Source organism: Eretmochelys imbricata, chromosome 24 (assembly GCF_965152235.1).
Source record: "Eretmochelys imbricata isolate rEreImb1 chromosome 24, rEreImb1.hap1, whole genome shotgun sequence".
NCBI lineage: Eukaryota > Metazoa > Chordata > Testudines > Cheloniidae > Eretmochelys > Eretmochelys imbricata.
The window spans coordinates 10811291-10835391 of NC_135595.1; the positions used below are offsets into that span (position 1 = coordinate 10811291).

Genomic DNA, 24101 nt, shown 5'->3' on the forward strand with positions numbered 1-24101 from the left:
TGACTCAGGCTGGTTTGAATCCATCCCGGCACCACTCTTGCCCAGCTCCATCCCATCGCGCCTGTGTAGTCCCCCTAGAGAACGCTCTCCAAGCCCTGCGCTCTGGCCCAGCCGGGGGCTGCTGCTCTTTCGCTCTGCTGGGTTTCACGCCAGCTTCCTGGCGAGGCGGTGCCCAGAGCCGAGTGCCACGGCTGGGTTTGAGCTAGCCCGGGTGGAGTCGTTCACACCTCACACCATGGAGTCGCAACGGATCCAGTTCAGCACCTTGCTGAGGTGCTCTGCCCTTCCCACGGGGCCCCCAGCTCCGCACCAGCTGCCCCCTGGCTCCAGACCCAGCGCACAGGCCAAGTCCTTCCTAACCTCTAGGCTTCAGGGCCTGAGTGATGTGCCCCTGCCCTGGTACCCTGCCTAGCAGGTACCAACCTGGCAGGGGGTAGTTCTCTGCTAATCGGGACCAGGCTGGGGCAGGAACAGTCTGCCTCCCTCCCTGCAGCTGCCTCGAGCACCCTTTGCCAAGCCCCATGGCCAGCCTGTGTCCTCTCCTCTGCAGCTGGGCCTGGCCACTCTGGGCTGGGCATGGGGGCCCTAGCTCCAGCCAAGCTGGACTCTCCTTAACTCTGTCGGGTTCTGACTTGATGCAGACCCTCCCCCTGGGATTCTAGGAGGAGGCTAAAGGCATTCCCGCCCAGCAGGCTGCAGGACAAGCAGGGGCTGTGGGGCTGAGCAGCAAATCCAACTTTCAAGGAAAAAACAAGTCTTTTTTTTTTCAAGTTTGTTAAAATCTTGCCACACCCTGAAGGGCTGGCGCCGCCTAGGGAGACTGGTGGGGGCAGAAACGCAGGGGCTGGTGAGAAGAGGAGGATTGGAGAAAGAAGGGTACCGGCACTCCTTGCTGCCCCCAGCACAGGGCAGGCTGGGGAAGCAGCTGGTTACAGCAGGTCTGACACAGCTGCAGCAAACACAATATTATCTCTGCATGTGACGCCCTGGAGCGGCTTTATCTCAGCATCAGTTTCCAGAGCTCAGGGGAAATGCCCATCTGCAGCCAGAGGCATTTGCACGAGTTTGCAGCCCTCCGAGTCCTCTAGGTGCGCAGGGCGCTCGCCCGCACGGCCCTGGAATGGTCACAGAATCCATCCGCAGCCGCGGGCACCAGCATCTCGGCTTCTGAAAAGGGGAACCAGCCCTCAGGACTGCAAACGTGCCGTGAACATAACCGGCGCAGCCATTTCTGAGGGGAGCGCTACCCCAGGGTCACCCTCTCCCACCCTGCCCCAGTTTATGAACAGAGTCAGGGCAGTAACTGAACCTCATGTCTCCCACCCCCTGCCCCCAAGAGCCGGGTACCCACACTGGGACTGAGACCAGCCCCAGGAGTTTCACAGGAGCCAGCTCGAACCAGAGCAGCGAGTCAGCCAAGGCCTGCAGCTGGCAGTTGCTGGTTGGGCACCGCAGGCACCCCACACTGGCGTCCCAGGGGATTTAATCCAGCCTGAATCTAGCCCAGTGCTGGAGTGGCCCCGGGAGCTCCTGCCCAGTGCCCAACCCCCTCCCTACGGCTCCACTGCCCCCAGCTGTGCCACGGATGCATCTCCACAGTGCGTGGCCCAGCCGAGGGGGCCAGGAGCTGATCAAAGGGAGTAAAGCAGGATTCCACCCTTCAGCCCTAGAGGATTGCAGCCCCCAGGGGACAATTGAATTGTTAGCCCCCCGCCCCCTCACATGCCTTCTCTGACACATGGCATAATAATGAAATGCCAGCCTGGGAAGGGGAAGGAAGGGCCCCGACCATGAGTCACCATCAGCACAGCCAGTTCCCAGTGCTACCAGGACAGGGAGCTGCAGGCTCAGGTCCTTCTACTGCCCCCAGCACCGGGCAGTGGCATGCCAGCCAGGGGCCCTCAGATGACCCTGGGATGAGGATTTTACCTTCCAGATACCAGGCAGAGGAATGGCTTGAGAGCTTCTGGGGGGAGTGGTGTAGGGTGGCTTGGGGGCTCTCCCACAAGGCCCTGGCTAAGGTGTTGAACCTATAACAAAGAGTTCATCTTTCTCACCTGTGTCTCACTGCAGTGCACCAAGTGCAGGTGTCTTCGTTATCATCCCACCACAATCCTGCCCCTTGCATTCACCAGCTGCCTGGCACCAGCTCTCCAGCCAGGACCACACCTGACAGCTGGCAATGAGCCACAACACAGGCCGTCCCTCTGCCCACACACAGCTGACCACCTGATCAGGTCACCTCGTAAGTGCTGATCTTACCCCAGGAAGGTTGAGTGTCCTTCCCCTCTCCCTCAGGCAGGTTTCCCAGCCCCTAAATCATTCCTGCAGCTCTCTCCTGAGCCCTTTCTAAGCTGGTACCAGCCTGTTGGCAGCATGGGCCTCAGCCCTGCACACAGGATGAAGCAAGTAGCGACTTCTGCCGTATCCAGAAGTGATACCACCTCCCTACTCCCGTCTCTACCCGCGAGGAGTGCAGCAGCTCTCGCAGCACCCTGGGAGCTCATCTTCAGCTGGTTCCCCACCTCCTTTCCACTATCCCCCATTCCAACCCAGCTTCCCTTTGCCTCTGCGGGGCCCACGCTGTGTTCCTACCTGCACGGCCTTGGACGCGGATCGCTCCAACCCAAGCAAGGGATCCAGCTGGTGCTGTGTACGGCACCTGGCACGGGTTACTGCTCCACCACTGCAGGGCAGCTGCCGGTCGTACCAGCACTGACTGCGTGTTTTATTTTCCTACAGCCCATCACCTGATACACCAAACCGCATGGGGCCGAGAACAGAGCCCTACAGGACCCTGCTAGAGCTAACCCCTGGTGTGATGCACCCTCATCTGCATGTAGCATCGCTCAGTGACCAGCCCATGGCTACAGTGACTGTGCAGCATTCACATTTGAACCAGGATGCCAAAAGGGACTACGTCAAAGTCCATTACAACCTCCTCCTCTTAGGCAAGGGCTTTGATGTCAGAACGCAGCAGCGCTGCGGGCAGGACTGTTGGCGAGGAGCCGGGCTGTGCACTGGCCAGAGGCAAGAGCTGCTTGGGCTGCCACTAACGTGCCAGACGTTACAGGCCGGGATAGGCTGGAGGAAGAGCATTGGAGGGGCGGGGGGGGAAAACGAGCGTTCCCTCAAGACCCGCCAACACCCCTTGCTCCAGCTGGGGCTGCAGGGCAGCTTGCCTCCATCAGGAGGGGAGGGCCCTGGGCAAGGGGACGCAGGGGCCAGAGGCTGCGACGCGGGATTCAGAACAAGGTGGGGGTGGGGAGAACGTCCATAGAAGAGCCAGGACCGAGGCTGCAGTCTCAGCCCACAGGGGGAACGGCTGCTCCCCCTCCACAGCAACAGGAAGCTGGTGGGGGAAGAGCCCGTTTCACCCGGCCCAGAGCAAATTGCATTATGACAGGGATCCCCCCGACATACATACACACTCACCACATCCCCCGGCTCCCCAGCGTTCAGATAGTGTGGGTAGGAAGCACAGGAGGTGAGAGGTTTAAGAGGAAACTTGAGGGCTAGAGCAGGGGGCAAGGTGCAGGGGGTGAGGAGGGACACCAGGGGGACAGCTGCACTGGAGCTGTGACCCGGATGAAAGGAGGCTGCCCACCCCACGTCAAAGCAGCCACCCCCCCTCCCCACGCCGCACCAGCAAGCTATCTGCAGCTCCAGCCATAGGGGAAGAAGGCGATTCCTCATTCAGTTTCAGTTTAAGAACCAAACCGCAGCAGGCTGCAGAGAGAGCTTTATTCGTGCAGCCCCATGCACGGGGAGCAGCCAGTGCACACAGATGTGCACACACACACACGGCACGACGTCCGGCTCAGACAGGCACCATGCACATGGGCAGGGAGCAGAGGGCGATGCACCAGGGCTTGCTGACAGCCGCCCGCAGGCCCAGCAGCTCATCTGTCCACCTCCCCGAAGACGATGTCCTGCGTGCCTGCCGAGGAGAGGGGCTGTTAGATGGTGCAGGGCAGAGACTCCTCTTGGCACCCAGCAAGGCAAAACCAGCCCTCCTGGCCCCAGGCACAAGGCCCCTTGCCCCACGCCAAGCCCCTTCTTCGGGGGTCACGCAGGATGGGCATGGGAGCAGCGCCAGGGCATTGCTGGGGGTTTAAGGCCCGTCACGCAGTTCTGCCAGCCTTGCTTTGGCCGGAGGAGCTCTCGTGGGCCCCCCCACCAGCAGCCAGGGAGCCAACAGCACCCCTGCAGCAGCCAAACTCCCTCAAGCTCCCTGCAGGGGAGCTGGGGCACCGAGCACACCAGCAGACACTGCCCTACTGGCTCAAGAGGAGCCAGGGGTGCCAGGAGGCATGGTGCTTGGAGTCAGCAGGGCTGTGCCGGGCCCAGAGCACCCTAGATCTGGCTCCCTGCTTAGCCCTGGCATCTCAGGAAGGCTCCTCCCAATCAGCTGACACCCACACGCCTGCCCAGCAATGCCAGCCACTCTGGATCACCGGCCCCCTCTCCTCTCTGCTGCTCGCTGCCCGCACCACCTCCCTCTCCCTCCCCCACACTGTGCCCTTGCCCTGGAGCCCCAGCACCCAACATACCGATGATGGCCACCACGTCTGCCAGCATGTGGCCCCTCGACATCTTATCCAGGCCAGCCTAGGGGGGAGAGAGCGAGCAAGTGAGGAGCAGACAGACCCAGGCCAGCTGGCTCCATTACCCCAGAGCCCCCCAGCCAATGCAGAGCTACACAAGTGCTGCCAGCTGGACCCAGAGCAGTCTGCCTGCAGAGCGGGGCAGGAGCCTGGAGCCCGCTGGCCCTGCGAGCTGCTGCCTCCCAGCTGAAATGGCTGCTTTCCGTTCTGGTTTCCCTCGGGGCCCCGCAAAGCAGCCGGGGCAAGGGCTCCGGAGACAGGCCAGCCCAGCTCCGGAACAGCCCTTCCCCCAAGGAAGACACACCCTTGTGCCAGCACTTGGGATGGAACAGCCTGGCCAGGCCCTGGAATTACCCTGCAGGGAACAATCCTGTGCTGGAGGTGGGGGGCGCCTCCCCCTTGCAGACAGGCAACCAGGCAACTGTCTGGAAGTGCAGAGCTACACAGCCCAAGCTGCTGTGGTCAGGACAATCACTGGCCAGGCTGCTATGAGGCCTGGACACCCAGACCAACCAGTCTCATCTCATGAGTTGGGCTGGGGCAGCGGGGCTCCTTTTCCTTTCTCACTTAGCCCCCTCACCTACTCCCCCAGTGCCATGGTGGGCAACTGGAATCAGTGCTGACTCCCACGGAACAGCACCCCCTAATGAGCTCCCCAGCACAGTGCTGGGGCCTGTGCTGGCTTAGAGAGAAGAGACCTCCACTGAGCCACCCAGGTTGCTCCTGGGAAGTCTCCCATCCCCAGCCCACTCAGCTTGTGGAGCTACAAGCTGTGGGCACGTAGAACTGATTAAATTGTTTTTAATTGTTCACTTTATTAACATAACTTCATAAATAAAGTTTCATGAATGAAACTACATTCATTCATAAAGCCAGGTACCCCAATAACTGACTAATTGAGTTTCAATTTCAATCTAACTGCTGCGTAAATCACTGAAACTTGCACTGCTTCAACATTGTAACTTCTGTTCCCTGTCTGCCATTCCTTCCACTTGTCCATGGTGTAACCTAAACTCCATTTTAACTTGTCCCAAACTCCATTTTAAAATGCTCACTTCATTTTTGCAAAACCCTGCTGTAATCTGATTCGTGTAGTTTAGATGTGTGAATGAAGGATGTGTGAATGATGGAATCAAGCTCCAGCCCCAGCCCGTCCTGATGAAATAAAGTGTAAACACCCAGCAGCTGAAGATGCAGACAACAGCCCTGACAAAGTAAGAGCAGTCCACCCTCAAAAGAGGAGAACAAAAGTACAATTGAAGGAACATCAAAGCCAGGTCCCAGGCTGAAAGTCATGTCTGCAATTGACGGGTGATCAATCACACCGGACCCAGAGGCAGCGTGACACAGCAAGACCTTTAGACTCTGGATTCAAACTCAACCCTACAAAAAGGACGGATGAGATGGAAGACTTTGGAGGTAACATTCTGCTGCCAACATGGAAGGGCATCGGTGCATGCCCCACAGAGACCCAGCCCTTCCTTGTGCCTGGCTTTCCTGGCCAGTTAGCCGCCACAAGCTATGAACCCAAGCCACGAACTCAAGCTACATTCAGGACTGGTAACTATCTAGCAGCTGCAGAACATGTACGTGTGCGTGTACGTGTGCATGAATAAACGTGACATCTTGTCTTGTCCCCGAAACGATCCTGTGTAGTTTTGTCTGTGTAACATTAATGGTGGAGAATGCAGTGAGGGGAGCAAACACAAAATCCACGATTATTATAAAAAGTGGTGTGCACCCCACCAGCTTTAGTAAGCCTGGCACTATAGGAAAAAGATTGGAAACTTTCAATTAATTAACCAGAAACTCTGAAGGAAATAGGAATTTTGGTTTGAATCTTAGTTGAATAGTAAAATTGCTGTGCATTGAGAATTATAATTAAAAGGTATACACACCCTCGGTCATAGCAGGGCTGAGAAAAAGGGGAGAGGTTTAGCATCCTTCTCTCCACCCCGGACTGCGGGGGGGAAATAACTGGAGGTGGGTATACCCCTGGTCGTAGTATGGTCGGGCAATAGGAGGAGGACTTAGAGATCCTCGCTCCAAACCAAAAAATCCTAGGTACATACACTCTCAGCTGTAGCAAAACTGAGCTTAAGAGGAGAACTTAGTGTTTCTCTCTCTGATCCTTGGAAGGATTTTTATAATTTAGTGTATGAACCCTCGGTGGTAGTAGGCAGAGTGATACAGAGGGAGGCTTAGCGTCTCTCCCTCTGGCCCAGAGAGGGTTAAGTTGTAAGTTGCTCTACCAGGAGTTAAAAAGGGGAAATTGCTCTCAGGAGTGAGGAGGTTATAGTGTATCAATTTGGTTTTGCATTGTGGTTTGTTGTTGTTCACAATTGTTGGGGAAAATGTTTAAGAAAATACAATCTAAAGATATCCTTAAGGCAATATTTTCTGTTTTTCTTTTTGTACAAGAAGCCACAACTTTTGAACTAATATTGCAAAAATTCGGACACAACCCTTGATCTGGTCAAGTGTTAGCTGATGTCCATACAATTTCAGACCTAGAAGACAAATTGGCTGGGTACTTATGGATATATAAACACTCAACTCCAATGAAAAAGGAAGCAGCCGCAGTTCGGCTTCTATGGAAAACCTGTAATGAGCTATTCCTTCAACTGGCTGAATGTAAAAATGAAAACAAGAAACTGCACCAAGATTTACAAGTCTCTGCTGCAGAAGCAGAGAAATGGAAATGTATGTCCATTAGTACCCAAACCCAGTTAGATGCCCTTAAGGATGGGTACAGAGAGTTAAAACAGCACTCGCAGATCTTACAGGATCACACAAAAGAAAAGAAGAGGAAAAAAAATAAATCAGGAATTACAGGGAATGGTCAAAAAGTTAACTTTAGAACAGGGGAGAGCCCCTGCTGACCATACCCACTGTAAATCACTCATTAAAACAACTGGAACAAAAATTGGGATTTGCAAATAGACAAATTGCAGCAGTAACTTCAGGAGAAGGGACATTCAAGACCCCAGAAGGGGCAGACTTTTGGGACCCCTCTGGAGATTGGGAAGGGGCTATTTGGGTAGATTCCTCCTCCCAGGGCCAAAATGCCATTGCAACAGTAACAAAGAAATCCACCACAACCATGAGAGGGGGTGGTGAAAGTGAAACAGTAACAACAGTGCCTGTTTCTGCCTCAGATCTCCAGGCCATGGCAAAGTGGCTGGGGATTTTAAAACAAGAACATTTTTCTAGATGGAGTATTAATGCCCTTTTACTGGGAGAAAGGGAGGATTTAAACTCACAAGAAATGCACTGCTCAATGAGCACTGGTGCAGCCCCAAGTACCGGACACACTGTGGCAGAGACCAAGCAGGGTCTGCCATGGTGGGAGCGCTGTGCTAATTTGTTTCTAAGCTTCTATCTTTCAGCCTCTGAACCAGAACATCAGGAGAGCTGGTACCAGCTGAAGAGTTATAAAACACCATGGTTATAGTGTCATCACAAAGACTGTGTTCAGTGTTGCATGTTCTGCGTCTGTCTTTGGTGGGGGTCCTGTGCTAGCAGGGAGTCCAGAGAGAGAGGGGATACTATACTAGGTAAAGGGTAAATGCCTTTTCCTCTCTCTACTTTCCCCATCCCCAACCAAATTATCACTTACACCTCTGCCCAAGAGACTTTGATCCCCAATGCATCAGGTTTATTTTTGTTAGGTTCTCTAATAATCATTTTGTTGTTTATTTTTATTATTGATACATGTGTATTGTCAGTTACATTTGCTTGTATTGTTAATTCCAGACTTTCCTCTATGCACTCTGGTTCTACTTCCCCAAGCCCTGAAGGGTAGTTCATGGGCCCCATAACCTGTAAGACCTTGGCCTGTGATTGTAGGGCCCCATCTTTCAGGTCCCCAGAGACCTCTTGAGAACAACTGTTAGGAATAGGGGATTCTGCAACATTTTAGCAACTAAACGTTAGTTTAAGTCCAAATCAGTTTTACCTTGCATGACAACTGTAGTACACCTACAAAAGCTATTTGTTGTGCGTACTGAAGGGTTAGGGTTCACTTCTATTGTTTGATGGCTAATTGCAGCATCAAACTTGGGCCTCATTTTGTTTGTCACTGTACCCAATTATTGTAATGATGATGGTTTTATTGTATTCCCAATTATTATAGTTATAATTGTGTGCATATAAGTTTATATTATATCTGGTGTTTAGTCAGTTGTAATGGTTTTAGTTTCATTTGTTTGCAACAGATCACCTGTGCCCTACAATGACAACTACTGTAATGATCCTAGATCAAGGGGCAGAGTGTTGTAGGAGCAGCCCACCTGGTCAGCAGTTCTAGATAGAATTCTTCAGCCCATCACCGTTCTATTAGTAATCCTGACTGTTAGGGTGGTTCTAATGCTCTGGATGTGCTCCTGGATAAAACAGATGTATTTTAAGCTAAAACCACAGGCTCACATTTATAGCCTTAAAACAATTACATAAAACAAGGATTCACGATGTGACAGAGAGACTGCCGAGACTCATCAAGCCCTCGGATCGCTACCCCTTCCTGATTTGCCACGTGCGCACCAATGATACTGCCAAGAATGACCTTGAGCGGATCACTGCGGACTACGTGGCTCCGGGAAGAAGGATAAAGGAGTTTGAGGCGCAAGTGGTGTTCTCGTCCATCCTCCCCGTGGAAGGAAAAGGCCCGGGTAGAGACCGTCGAATCGTGGAAGTCAACGACTGGCTACACAGGTGGTGTCGGAGAGAAGGCTTTGGATTCTTTGACCATGGGATGGTGTTCCAAGAAGGAGGAGTGCTGGGCAGGGACGGGCTCCACCTTACGAAGAGAGGGAAGAGCATCTTCGCAAGCAGGCTGGCTAACCTAGTGAGGAGGGCTTTAAACTAGGTTCACCAGGGGAAGGAGATCAAAGCCCTGAGGTAAGTGGGGAATTGGGATACCGGGAGGAAGCATGAGCAGGAGAGCGTGAGAGAGGAGGGCTCCTGCCTCATATTGAGAAAGAGGGACGATCAGCGAGTTATCTCAAGTGCCTATACACAAATGCAAGAAGCCTGGGAAGCAAGCAGGGAGAACTGGAAGTCCTGGCACAGTCAAGGAATTATGATGTGACTGGAATAACAGAGGCTTGGTGGGATAACTCACATGACTGGAGTACTGTCATGGATGGATATAAACTGTTCAGGAAGGACAGGCAGGGCAGAAAAGGTGGGGGAGTTGCATTCTATGTAAGAGAGCAGTATAACTGCTCAGAGCTCAAGTATGAAACTGCAGAAAAACCTGAGAGTCTCTGGATTAAGTTTAGAAGCGTGAGCAACAAGGGTGATGTCGTGGTGGGAGACTGCTATAGACCACCGGACAGGGGGATGAGGTGGACAAGGCTTTCTTCCGGCAACTCATGGAAGTTACTAGATCGCAGGCCCTGGTTCTCATGGGAGACTTCAATCACCCTGATATGTGCTGGGAGAGCAATACGGCGGCGCACAGACAATCCAGGAAGTTTTGGGGAAGTGTAGGGGACAATTTCCTGGTGCAAGTGCTGGAGGAACCAACTAGGGGCAGAGCTCTTCTTGACCTGCTGCTCACAAACTGGGAAGAATTAGTAGGGGAAGCTAAAGTGGATGGGAACCTGGGAGGCAATGACCATGAGATGGTCGAGTTCAGGATCCTGACACAGGGAAAAAATGAGAGCAGCAGAATATGGACCCTGGACTTCAAAAAAGCAGACTTTGACTCCCTCAGGGAACTGATAGGCAGGATCCCCTGGAAAATAACATGAGGGGGAAAGGAGTCCAGGAGAGCTGGCTGTATTTTAAAGAATCCTTGTTGAGGTTACAGGGACAAACCATCCCGATGTGTAGAAAGAATAATAAATATGGCAGGCGACCAGCTTGGCTTAACAGTGAAATCCTTGCTGAGCTTAAACACAAAAAAGAAGCTTACAAGAAGTGGAAGATTGGACAAATGACCAGGGAAGAGTATAAAAATATTGCTCGGGCATGCAGGAGTGAAATCAGGAAGGCCAAATCACACTTGGAGTTACAGCTAGCAAGAGATGTTAAGAGTAACAAGAAGGGTTTCTTCAGGTATGTTAGCAACAAGAAGAAAGTCAAGGAAAGTGTGGGCCCCTTATTGAATGAGGGAGGCAACCTAGTGACAGAGGATGTGGAAAAAGCTAATGTACTCAATGCTTTTTTTGCCTCTGTCTTCACGAACAAGGTCAGCTCCCAGACTACTGCACTGGGCAGCACAGCATGGGGAGGAGGTGACTAGCCCTCTGTGGAGAAAGAAGTGGTTTGGGACTATTTAGAAAAGCTGGACGAGCACAAGTCCATGGGGCCGGATGCGCTGCATCCGAGAGTGCTAAAGGAGTTGGCGGATGTGATTGCAGAGCCATTGGCCATCATCTTTGAAACCTCATGTCGATCAGGGGGAGTCCTGGACGACTGGAAAAAGGTTAATGGAGTGCCCATCTTTAAGAAAGGGGAAAAGGAGGATTCTGGGAACTACAGGCCCCAGTCAGCCTCAACTCAGTCCCCGGAAAAATCATGGAGCAGGTCCTCAAGGAATCAATTCTGAAGCACTTAGAGGAGAGGAAAGTGATCAGGAACAGTCAGCATGGATTCACCAAGGGCAAGTCATGCCTGACTAATCTAATTGCCTTCTAGGATGAGATAACTGGCTCTGTGGATGAGAGGAAAGCTGTGGACATGTTGTTCCTTGACGTTAACAAAGCTTTTGACACTGGTTTCCCACAGTATTCTTGCCAGCAAGTTAAAGAAGTATGGGCTGGATGAATGGACGATAAGGTGGACAGAAAGCTGGCTAGATTGTCAGGCTCAACGGGTAGTGATCAATGGCTCCATGTCGAGTTGGCAGCCGGTATCAAGTGGAGTGCCCCAAGGGTCGGTCCTGGGGCTGGTTTTGTTCAATATCTTCATTAATGATCTGGAGGATGGCGTGGATTGCATCCTCAGCAAGTTTGCAGATGACACTAAACTGGGAGGAGAGGTAGATACACTGGAGCGTAGGGATAGGATACAGAGGGACCTAGACAAATTGGAGGATGGGGCCAAAAGAAATCTGATGAGGTTCAACAAGGACAAGTGCAGAGTCCTGCACTTAGGACGGAAGAATCCCATGCACCGCTGCAGACTAGGGACCGAATGGCTAGGCAGCAGTTCTGCAGAAAAGGACCTAGGGGTTACAGTGGATGAGAAGCTGGATATGGGTCAACAGTGTGCCCTTGTTGCCAAGAAGGCCAATGGCATTTTGGGATGTATATGTAGGGGCACTGCCAGTAGATCGAGGGACGTGATCGTTCCCCTCTATTCGACATTGGTGAGGCCTCATCTGGAGTACTGTGTCCAGTTTTGGGCCCCACGCTACAAGAAGCATGTAGAAAAATTGGAAAGAGTCCAGTGGGGGGCAACAAAAATGATTAGGGGACTGGAACACATGACTTATGAGGAGAGGCTGAGGGAACTGGGATTGTTTAGTCTGCGGAAGAGAAGAATGAGGGGGGGATTTGATAGCTGCTTTCAACTACCTGAAAGGGGGTTCCAAAGAGGATGGATCTAGACTGTTCTCAGTGATAGCAGATGACAGAACAAGGAGTAATGGTCTCAAGTTGCAGTGGGGGAGGTTTAGGTTGCATATTAGGAAAAACTTTTTCACTAGGAGGGTGGTGAAACACTGGAATGCGTTACCTAGGGAGATGGTGGAATCTCCTTCCTTCGAAGTTTTTAAGGTCAGGCTTGACAAAGCCCTGGCCGGGATGATTTAACTGGGGATTGGTCCTGCTTTGAGCGGGGGTTGGACTAGATGACCTCCTGAGGTCCCTTCCAACCCTGATATTCTATGATTCTATAAAGTGTGACCCATTCAATACCCCTGGATTGAAGGGTCAAAAGGGGGATAATGTGGAACTGATCAATTAAATGGTTTTTAATTGTTCACTTTATTAATATAACTTCATAAGTTTTATGTATGAAACTACATTTATTCATAAAACCAGGTACCCCAATAGCTGGCTAATTGAGTTTCACTTTCAATCCAACTGCTGCTTAAATCACTGAAACTTGCACTGCTTCAACATTGTAACTTCTGTTCACTGTCTGCCATTCCTTACACTTGTCCATATTGTAACCCAAACTTCATTTTACTTGTCCCAAACTCCATTTTAAAATGCTCACTCCATTTTTGCAAAACCCTGCTGTAATCTGATTCGTGTAGTTTAGATGTGTGGATGATGGAATCAAGCTCCAGCCCCAGCCCGTCCTGATGAAATAAAGTGTAAACACCTAGCAGCTGAAGATGCAGACAACAGCCCTGGCAAAGTAAGAGGAGTCCACCCTCAAAAGAACAAAAGTACAATTGAAGGAACATCAAAGCCAGGTCCCAGGCTGAAAGTCATGTCTGCAATTGACGGGTGATCACACTAGACCCAGAGGCAGCATGACACAGCAAGACCTATAGACTCTGGATTCAAACTAAAGCCTACAAAAAGGATGGATGAGATGGAAGACTTTGGAGGGTAACATTCTGCTGCCAACATGGAAGGGCATGGGTGCATGCCCAACAGAGACCCAGCCCTTCCTTGTGCTCAGCTTTCCTGGCTAGTTAACCGCCACAAGCTATGAACCCAAGCCACGAACTCAAGCTACATTCAGGACTGGTAACTATCTAACAGCTGCAGAACATTTGGTGTGTACGTGTGTACACACAGGTATTAGATATTGGTTATTGGTCTTAAATCCAATTGTGTTATTATAATAAACGTGACATCTCAAGCGCACTGTTTTTGTGTAGGTCCTACAAAAACAGCAGTTACAGTTTGCCCCTTTCTCAAGCATCCTGCTTTAGAAGCTGCAGGGCAGCACCACCCTGTGACCCAGCCCAGCAGGAACGCCAGCTGCCGGGCTGAGTCCCTGAACGGAAGCACCTTCCCCAGAGCAGAGTTTCTGGGCCAAGACCGCAGTATATGAAAATTCACCAGGAGAGTGTGTCCTGAGCTTGAGCCATGTGTGTCAACAGCACCCTCGCCTCCAGCTGGCGCCCAGGATGGGTGCTCCGGCCTCCCCTACAGCGGCTGCCTGGGGCGTGTCCCTACGGCCTCCTCAGCCCCACCGACAGCCACCACCTCTCGTGGTAGGTGGGACTGAGGCTGCACAGGTAGGGCCTGAATCTCAACCCCAGGCTGGGACCCGGCGTTTCTTGCTCCTCGGCCAGGAGCAGATCAGGCTCTGCAGGACTCTGATGATCAGCACCCCTCAGCCCAGGAGCCCTAGGTCGCAGCCTGTACTGGCCTCACCCCTATGTGGGCCCAGCCACCCTGCACAGCAACGGGGCCCAGTGAGCACTGCCCCCCAGAGCCAGGCTGGAGCTGCTCAGCAACAGACCCAGATCTGTGGGTTGAACCTTGCCAGCAGCACCACTAGCCCAGGGCTGGCCCCGTGCCCAATGCAGCCCCTTGGCGGGCTGAGCTTGGCTGCCCGCACTTCCCTTTTCTGTGCCACGTGCCTTAGCAGCAGCTCGGGGCCCAGAATAAGCCCACAGCTCAGTGCAGGGGAAGCCATCCACAAGGATGGGCAGAGCTCGGATAGTGCTGGGCACCTAGCGCCGAGTCACTACTCACAGGGGCTCCCCGTGCAACACGGGGAGCTGTAGAGTCCCGGCAGATCCATAAAGCGACATGCCCAGGACTGCCTCCGCGGCACCCCTAAAGTGAGACACCCCACCCCCCACCCCAGACTGCCCCCACGGCACGCCTAGGGGGCAGGATAGCCCAGTGGTTTGAGCATTGGCCTGCTAAACCCAGGGTTGTAAATTCAATCCTTGAGGGGGCCCTTTAGGGATCTGGGGCAAAAATTGGGGATTGGTCCTGCTTTGAGCAGGGGGTTGGACTAGATGACCTCCTGAGGTCCCTTCCAACCCTGATATTCTATGATTCTAAAGGGAGACACGCCCAGGACTGTCCTTGTGGTGCCCTTAAGTGAGGCACCCGATCCCCTTCCCCCCCAGACTGTCCCCGCAGCACCCCTAGAGCGAGAACCCCATCCCATCCACCAGACTGTCCCCACAGCACCCCTAAAGCGAGAACGCCCCCCTTTCCAGACTGCCCCGGGAGCCCCCATCCCCAGGGAATCTCTTACCAGGTGAGCGAAGCCGGGCGCCTTGATCTTGCAGCGGTAGGGGCGGCTGCTGCCGTCGGAGACCAGGTAGACGCCGAACTCGCCCTGCAGGACGGAGTAGGGAGTTGGCAACACAGGCAGAGGCTCTGCAGCCCTCACAGCCAGATGGCCGCGCCAGGCAGAGGTGCCCAAGGTGGGGTGGCTTTTGGTGCCCTCCTCCCACAGGGCCTCCCTCTGCACCTGCTGGGTCGGGCGAGGCAAGCCTGTCACAGCTGCAGCATGAGAGGGGGGCAGGGGAGCCCACATGGGCACAAGGCAGCTGGCACAAAGGATTCTGGGACACATCTAAACTCAGCAGCTCATCACATAACTAAGCAGAACCAGCGAGTCATGCGGGGCAAAGGGGCAGGAGCCCCATGCCAGAGGGGAGTGTCTTGGGTTGGGCCTGTCAGTGAGCTAATGGCACAGCCCCAGGACCCCATCTGCAGCCTATACCCACAGCTGCCCCAGAGATGTTCCTGGGAATCCGACCCTCCCCTCCCCGGGGCAGAGGGCACCGATAAAACGTCACCAGTGCAATGGCCAGCCAGTAACAACACACTCCTGCTGTCCTCTAGTGCCAGCCCATTCCCACGGGCAGTGCCAGCAGTGGCCAGCCAGGCTCCCGCTGACTGGCGGGGGCAGCAGCTCTAATGCACCCCCAGCCGTCTGGACATGGCTGCAGGAGCTCAGACATTTCCCATGGTTTGTGATGGCACCGGACATGCCCCTGTCCCCATAGCCAGGGCTACATTAGGGCACAGCCAAGGGGGCCACGACTCCGCTGCCCTGTGAGGGAGGAGAGAGCCCAGGGCAAAGGGCTGTACACCCCGCCGACAGAGTACCTTGGGGGCTTCGATGGCTGTGTACGTGGCTCCGGGTGGCACCTGGTAGCCCTCTGTGTACAGCTTGAAGTGGTGGATCAGCGACTCCATGGAGGTCTGTGCAGAAGGGAATTCAGAGCATCAGACAGGTGGCCTGGACCGCCCCAGCCCTCGGCTACAGACACAGCAATACACGGAGAAAACATTTCCACGGGTCCTCGCCCCAGCATGGACACACAGCCCCCAGCAGGAAGGACAGCCGCCCTGGGATGCCGCAGCAGGTGGGCAGGCAGCACTGAACAGGCCTGGGACTGGAGCCAGGGCTCTGACACTGACTCATGGCACAACACTAGCCCAGTCACTTTGCTTCTCTGCGACTCGCTTCCTCTCCTCCAGAAACACGGCTGCCGAGATTCCCCAACCCTGCGAGGGGCACGGATGCTGCCGTGCGTATCACTACTCACTACCCAGCAGCTCTGGGCAGGAAGTGACCAGGAATGCAGTTCCCAGGCCTGGGTGCGGGACAAGAACCGCTCCTTCTCCATCCCCAGGAGCCCAGTCTTTAGTGACAAGGGGTCAGGGCTCCCATCTTGGGTCCCATCCGGGCAAAGACATTTCTTCCCCTGTGGGCGACAGCTCCCCTGACCTACCCCCATCCCAGAGATGGCAACTGTGTTACCAGGGGCCCCCAACTGAAGGCAGTTTCCATCTGGATTGTTAGTATTGCGGTAGGACGAGAACAGCCCCGTCGCTGCACAGAGCGAGAGGCCCCATGCTGAACACACACAGCAGACTCAGGGTGAAAAAAGGAAGGGCCATTCTCCCCCTTTCGCAGATAGGGAAACTGAGGCAGTCTGAGGGCTAGCGACAGCCCAGATCACACAGGGCAGACCTGGGAGCTGAACCCAGGTCTCCCAGGTTGAGTGCTGGTCACAAGCCCATCTTCCTTCTCATCCTCATCAGTGACTCATATTGTGGCAGCACCTGAGAGCCAAGCCCAGCCCCTGATGTGCCAGGTGCTGGGTAACTTCGAATCTGCTAACCAAACAGCCCTTTCATTTGCCTGCTCTCCCAGCACCCACAGGGCTCAGTGCTCCATAGCGAAGCGGGGTCACACTACAGGAACAAAGGGAAACAGGAACCGCCCATGGCCAGCTGCTGCCGGTGGCTTGCAGCCGTCTTCACTCACCTAGCCAGAGACCCAGGAAGCTGTCACGCTGTGGGGCTGCTGGCCCACTCCCCTTCCAAAGGAACCCCCCTCAGAGAAAGGCACGAGAGAGCAGCACCAGTGTTCTCCAGCTGGGCTGCAGCCCTGTGCCCCCTCCCATGAGGCCAGCGCTGTGCCCACAGGAAGGAAGTGTCACAGCTGAGCCTAGAAGCCAGGCGTCCTGACTCCTCAGGGCATCCACCCACCCCAAAGGCAGGAGCCCTGCCCCGCAGTCCCCTGCTCTGACACGAGCCCCTCCTCCCCGAGGCTGTCACAGACGTGTGTTCCCTCCCCGAGAGTCGAGGCCCCAGGAGCGGGAGGCCCCGCGTTCCTTTACCTTCATCTCGGATCTCTTGGGAGGAGAGACTTTGGCATCATCCACTTTGATCTCCCCCTCGGGCATCTTGTTGAGAGACTGCAGGATGATGCGGAGTGACTGGCGCATCTCCTCCACCCTGCATAGGTACCTATGGAAATCAGGCTTAGCCTGGGCAATTCCAGCCTGCCGGGGTCCAGGCAGCAGGACTGACTGGAACCCTGGGCACCGCACGGAGGAGGGTGCTTGGTTTGAGCCACACTCAGCCTGGCAGGCGACGCCCAGCCCTGCTGGACTCTCGATGGAACGGACGCTCTGGGCCCCATCGGCCTGCAAAGGGAGCTGCTGTCACGTGGCTCAGGCCACAGAGAGACAGCAGAACGGATAGACGCCTCAGGGGGAAAGGAGTGAGCCTGAGAATGGTCCCTGTGCTGCAAGGGCAGCCTCTGGGCATGTCCCTGAGCAATGAGCACCTCCCACGGGACACGGCCCTCCCAGGTTTAGCCCCCACCCAGAGAACTCAGCATGGGACACGGCTCTACCCATGGTCAGCCCCTCATCCCCAGACAGGTCACCACAGCACACGGCCCTCCCTGGGGTCAGTCTCCCCTCCCTGGAGGGCTCACCATGGGACACAGCCCTCCCCAGAGCAAACCACCACCCCACACGTGGAAGGCACCTGTCATAGCAGTCACCCCGTGATCCAATTGGAACGTCAAACTCCACCTGGTCATACACGTCGTAGGGCTGGGTTTTGCGAAGATCCCACTGGATTCCAGAGCCACGGAGCATCACCCCACTGGGAAGGGCAGAGAGGGAAGGGTTAGCCGAGCAGCGGGACCCAGGCTGTGTCTCCACCCCATCCGGGATCCTTGCCTGGCAGTGGCCAGCCCCAGACACGGCGGACGAAAGCGTAACCCTTCCAGGGGGCCATTCCCAAATCCGCCACCCAGAGGAAGTTTCTACCTTAGCCTGGGCACTTGGCATCAGCCTGGCAAGAGCTTCCGACGCTGATTAAGCCCCACCCTGCCAGGCCGCTATTAGCCCATCATTGCTAGGGAAACCGAGGAACAGCGAGGGGTCGGGGCAGAGTCAGGTACAGATCTCAGGACTCTGCTCGCCTGGGTCTAGTCACTAGGCGGCGCTGCCGGAGGGAAAACCACCAGCAAGGTATATTGCGGCAGGAGTGAGGCATCCACCTCCTTTGTCCCCAGCCAGCTGCCCGGCTCTCTGCACATTGGGGGAGAGGGGTTTTGGGGGGCTCCAACACACTGGGGCCAGGCCTCCTCTCCAGGGGACTCTCCACAACAGGAGCTAGCACCCAAGTGGCCCAGCGGAGCTCCGCCTCGCAGCCTCAGCACAGAGCCAGCTGAATGGGCCCCAGACGCAGCCCCCTATCACCTCTAGGGGCGCCTCTGACACTCCTCATGCTGTACCTACTCCAGGGCACCCGGGGGGAAGCCCGAAGCAGCCCCAACGACCGCTTCCCTCCCAGACCACAGGCATCTCCTCAAGCACATGCGCTGGGGTCTCTCGCTGCTTTCGACACCATCAACCGTCCACTGACAAACCAGCAAGGCCGGACCATAGGGGAAGGGACAGAGAGCGTACAGACCTCATCGTCCCGGGATGCTCCCACCCCCACTCCAGCCTGCATTACAACACGTTGCCCTAGGCAAGGACCGTACCTAAAGCCGTAATTGAGAGCCTCCTCTGCGGTTATGACTCCAATGTCAACCGTACGATTCTTCCAGATCCGATTGTTAGTGAGCATCTGCCAGGGGACAGGGAGTGAGCACAGGGAAATGCCACCCGGCGCTCGTTCCGAACATTCAGCCCGGCTACTCGCAGGCACATGTACGATACAGCACCCAAGCACCTGGAGGCATTTCACCCCACATATATACCCTCCCCATCGCTGGAATGCGGCCAGCTCTGAAGTGGAACACAGCAAGTGTTAACAGACCATGTTCACTTCACACTCTGCACCTCCCTCAATTTCCCCTGCAGTTGGAGATGGGATTCTGCTTTTCCCACTCTTGATAGTGATGTAATCACAGGAGGTTTGACCTTGCCTAGGACACCAGAATCAACACCTTGACTGAGGAAGAGTGCCATAAGGTCGTCAATGACCACAAATTACCTAAGAGATGGTCAAGCGGAACAGCCCAGCCACCAGGTTATAGCACCTCCACACACAGCGGGGCCTGCTAAGTATTTAGCTCTGCCATCAGCCTCCCTGCCCCCAGACACATACAGATTTCCTCCCCCCTGTAAAAGCACACCCCACCCCGTGCTCCCTTTGTGGCTGTATTAGCTGCTCGCTACAAGGAAACCTTGTCTGGACTGACTGAGCAGCGCACTGGGGGCTGGATCAGTCAACACAGATCTGGCAGAGGTTGCAGGGGCCAATCCTATATTGGCCTGACCCAGGGTGGGAGAGGGGATGGAATGCACGAAACCCTTCTCAAACCTTAAGACATGCGGACTCCTGGGGCTGGAGGGGAATTGGGGGGGGAGGGGGAGAAGAGACACAGAGGATTCCAACGTTCCCGGGTCCCAAGCAGGGGTCCCCTCCCTGGGGAACAGCAGGGGCTGACTGCAGAGAATAATTCCATCCCCAATTCACAAGGCAACTCATCCTGGGAACCACACCTCTTCCAACTCGTCGATCCGGATGGAGAAGTTCTTGGTGAACTCGTAAATATCATCCATCAGCCCCAAGGGCAGGTCCTGCAGGGGGTTAGCACAGGCAGAATCCGAGTGACACACACAAGTCTGGAGAACTCAGGGGATCTCTCAGCACCTAAGGAGCGGGGGCCCTGGGGCTGCTGCCACAGCCGAGAGGTGCTGACAAGGTCCCAGTCACTCCCTACCTTCCTACCACCCCAGCCCAGAGCCCCACTTCTATTCAAAACCAAAACTGGCCTTCACAAGAGGCCACGTGCCCAGCCAGGCGCAGCCGCTGCCTGGCTCTGGGTATCAAGACAACCTGGAGGAGGGACAGGGGAACCCGGGGTGGGATCCTGCCTTGGCCTGACCAGCCACAGATCCTATGACACTAGTTTATGGGGAGAGTTGAAGGACCCGACTCCCCCAGCCCGGGGCCATGGGCGTGAAACACTCAGCTGCAAGAGTCTCATTTTGCCATCTTGCCTGAGCACTGAGCATCTCCAGCTGGCTGCCTCACAGTCCCTCCATGGTGGGGTGAGGTGATCCTCCCTCGGGGGCCTCTCTCCCAGGGGGCAGAAGGGGGACGCAGCCCCTCCCTGAGTGGAGCTCCTGGCAGTGGAAAGGGCTGGCAAGAAGCCCTCCTGAGAGGCCAGTGTTGCAGGGCTCTTAGCAGCAGGGACGGGACCGGGACTCAGCAGAGACGGGGCTTCCCTCGAGCCCCAGGCTTTGGGGCGCCACTGCAGGAAGTGCCACTACTGAAGAAAGGGGGAGGCGCTTGGGTGCCCATGCCCAATCCAGCACAAGCCCCTTCTGCGGCTCCGCCCATCCCAGCTCCCCGGAGCAGCTGCAGGCAGGAGGCTGGGAGAGGGCACCATGGTCCACAGACAAGGGCCTGGGGCCATACCCAGACCTCATGCTGTAGCGGCCAATCAGGCTTCCCCACGCTGAGCGCATGGGGTCAGAGGGAGGCGGACGCAGCTCTGTATGGACGGGGCCGGCGAAGCGCTAGAGGAGAGCTGCACGCCACTGGCTGTACCTGGTGCACCCCGCCTGGCCGGACGTAGGCCGCATGCATCCGGGCCCCGGAGACCCGCTCGTAGAACTCAAACATCTGCAGGGGACAGAAAGAGCACTGCTCACCCACATACCCAGCACCCCGAGCCCACAGGGCACAGAGCATGAGCAAACCAGGTTGGCTGGCCAGACATAAAGTGTGCCCCCCCCAGCCCTGGGGTGATCCCAGCCCCGCAGGATGCATCCCACGGAGCACCCCAGAGATACTGTTCCCGGGGGCATGGGGAACAGCCAACGGCTCTCCCTGCCAACGCCCTGGCATGGACTGGTCACACCCTGGAAGGATCCCATTCCAGGGCCTCTTCAGGAACTAGGAAGCACCAGCGTGTTCCACAGAAGGGGGAAAGGAGTCCGTCTCTCCAAGGCTGTCAACTGAGCCCCAGCCAGCGCCAAGTAGGGCCAGGCAGCCAGGCAGCAGAGCCGCCCGGGGAAGCACCGTAGTGGAGAAAGACAAAGCAGGATACATGGGGCCTGTGCAATTTACCCCTGGCCTTTGGCACACAGCTGCTTAGCACTGGGCTAGGCTGCAGAATCCTCAGCAATGGCTGAGCTAGCAGCTGATTCATGGGCAGTGCCGTCTGACTCAGGTTGCTGTCAGCACACGCCTTGGGCCAAGGGGGAATTCCTCCCTGGGCCAGTCACCCCACTCCAGATCTGGGGCCTTTGGCTCTGCCTGGAACTGAGCTCCAGGGATCCCCGGTGACACTGGGCACTACCTTCCCTGGCTGGGCCAGGGAAATCTCCTTAGACAGCACTGGCCCATTAGCTGCATTTTGGGGCTAGGCACTGGCTGAGGAGGCATGTGCCGTGGCCCGTTCGCAGAGACAGGATGCTGGAGCAGAGGGGCCACCAACTTGTTGGCTTCTGGCTGCCCTGTCCTTCTCCCATGACGGAGCTGCTGGCTCCAGTTAGAGCCAGCTGTAGGGTTTACCTTCTCTCTTTCCTCGAACATCCAGAAGAAGGGGGTCATGGCCCCGATGTCCAGAGCGTGGGTAGTGAGAGCCATGATGTGATTCAGAAGCCGCGTAATCTCCCCAAAGAGAACTGGGCGGGGGGGAGAGGGGGAGAAGAGAGAGCCCCAGTCAGAGAGAGACGGGCAGGCAGAGCAGCATACGCCTGACAGACACAGGGGGAAGGGGCAGGCGGAGCAGCATGTGCCCAACAACACACAGACGGGCAGAGCAGTGTGCACCTCTCTCTCTCACACACACACACACAGAGGGGAGGGGGAGACTGGGCAGCGTGCATCTGACACACCCATGCACACAGGGAAGGGGCAGGCGGGCAACGTGCATCCGACACACCCATGCACACAGGGAAGGGGCAGTGCCAGCCGTGGCCTAAACCCTTCGCGGGCCCAGGGCAGATCTGTCTTTAGGAAAGACGCAGCAGCAGGAGGTAGGTGCCCAATCCATTGCAGCAGGAAGCCTGCCTTTTTTTTTCCCTCCCTCTCCCTCGTGCCCTCTTCTGGCCTAATTCAGAACAGCACCAATGGGCTCTGAGGGGCTGGGCACCGGGTGGTGTGGGAGCAGGGGTGCAGTATGAAGGGAAGAATTTCGCCCCAGCTCAGAGGGGAGCCCAGAGGCTTCTCCCCCCCGAACCTGCACTCCCAACGCCCACCAGAGGGAGAGAGAATGCCAGGGAACCCCAGGGCAGTGTTGGGCATGGGACCCCCAGTTGTTAAAATAGCCTCGAGCGTCTTGCTCCCTCAGTGCATTATGGGTGATGAGCTCTGGCCAGAAGCACCAGGGCATAAGCCAGCTACTGACTGAAAGGGGCCTGGCAACTCCTATGCTCCTAGAAAATGCCCAGCCGGCTACCTGGACAAACAAATGGGCATTGGCCTTGGAGACGCCCATCAAGGGTGCCAGCTAGAAAGCACAGGACAGGTATGGTAGGGAGGGGCATACGGAGGAGGATTGGGGAGGAGCTGACTGTCTTTGGGACCTGCCTCCACAGAGCCAAGGCAACCAACGTGAGCTCAGGAAGGGGACGCAGGTCAAGAGGAGGGGATCACTCACCTCGGATCCACTGAGCCCTCAGGGGCGGAGTGATGTTTAGCAGCTTCTCCACTGCCAGGGAGTAGGCCTGTTCATTGCACATCATGGACACGTAGTCGAGACGATCAAAATACGGCAAAGCCTGCGGCAGAGAACAGCCTGCAAACGCCTGACCAGCACTCGCTAACCCTGCCCTCAGCAGGACCACCGCCTGCAGACACAGCCTGGCACTGGGAGCACGCCAACCCTCGTGGGGCCAGTTACAAAGCGGGGATCCCTTCACCCACCCCTGAGCAGAGGAACCACACGCAGTGCCACTGCCCAGAGGAGAGGAGGAGCCTAGCAGCCAGCTAGAATTGCAGGGACACTGGGGCCATTCTGGCCTCCCTGAGATGAGATTGGACAACAGCACTTGAGTCAGCACCCCGGCCTCGCAAAATACGCAGAGCGCCACCAGCAGACAGGACTCAATTTCACAGCTTGACGAAAGGCAGCCCGGTGCCTTGGGCACTGCTTCAGCGCTGAGAGGGGAGAGCACCCCCTGTGGACTCACCATCATCAGGGCTAGCAGGGAGTCGTCCACCGAAGGACTGACAAGACCCAACTCCGCTTAGCCACAAGGCCTGGCACAATCAAAGTAACATACATGCAGGCCTGTCACCCTGGGAGCCTGAGAGCAGCCCCACTGTGCACAGGGAGGAGCCCAGCCTAAAGCCTACATCACTGGTCCCCAAACTTTTCCTCTCACACACCCCCTTACGAGTAATAGAATGTATTCGCACCCCGCATTGCCCCGAACCAGGAACAGACCTGGCGGCCAACAGCGGGGCCCAGGAGCTGGGCCGCAGAGCCAGGGCCATAGCTGCAGCCAGGGCTGGAGCAGAGCTAGGGGAAGAGTGGGGCTGGGTGGCACTTCCTTCCTGCCCCCTTGTGGGGGCTGGCGTGGGCCCCACCGTGTACACACCCCTGGACATTGTTCCATGTCCCCCTACGGGAGCGCGACCCACAGTTTGAGAACCGCTGGCCTAGACAGTTGGAAATTCTCATGGCACATGTACCCCTCTACATGAACATGTAATTCCTTTGCTGAGATGAGAACCAAAGAAAGTGGTTTTGTACCGAGATCAGCATGAGGGGTTGGAGAGCCCCGGTGCAGGTCTCCCTCAGCCTTAATCTCCAAGGCCAAAGCAGCACTGCAGTGAGAAACGCCTGCTTCCCGCAGAAGCCAAACATTTCACAGTCCAAAGGAAG

At 55.8% G+C, this 24101-nt stretch overlaps 1 protein-coding gene across 1 annotated transcript in view; it reads right to left on the minus strand.

Annotated features, from left to right (window-relative positions):
• Window positions 1–3725: 3725 nt before the first annotated feature.
• Window positions 3726–24101, minus strand: part of NDUFS2 (NADH:ubiquinone oxidoreductase core subunit S2) — a 29356-nt gene continuing 8980 nt past the window's right edge. The window contains exons 4-14 of the mRNA XM_077841077.1: window positions 22872–22992; window positions 21782–21894; window positions 20813–20887; window positions 19759–19836; window positions 18792–18877; window positions 17783–17902; window positions 17125–17254; window positions 15602–15697; window positions 14739–14822; window positions 4554–4611; window positions 3726–3940 (exon numbers count right to left, since the gene is read on the minus strand). Of these exons, the coding sequence (XP_077697203.1) occupies window positions 3903–3940; window positions 4554–4611; window positions 14739–14822; window positions 15602–15697; window positions 17125–17254; window positions 17783–17902; window positions 18792–18877; window positions 19759–19836; window positions 20813–20887; window positions 21782–21894; window positions 22872–22992 (999 nt within the window). The 3' untranslated portion in view covers window positions 3726–3902. The remainder of the gene's footprint in view (window positions 3941–4553; window positions 4612–14738; window positions 14823–15601; window positions 15698–17124; window positions 17255–17782; window positions 17903–18791; window positions 18878–19758; window positions 19837–20812; window positions 20888–21781; window positions 21895–22871; window positions 22993–24101) is intronic.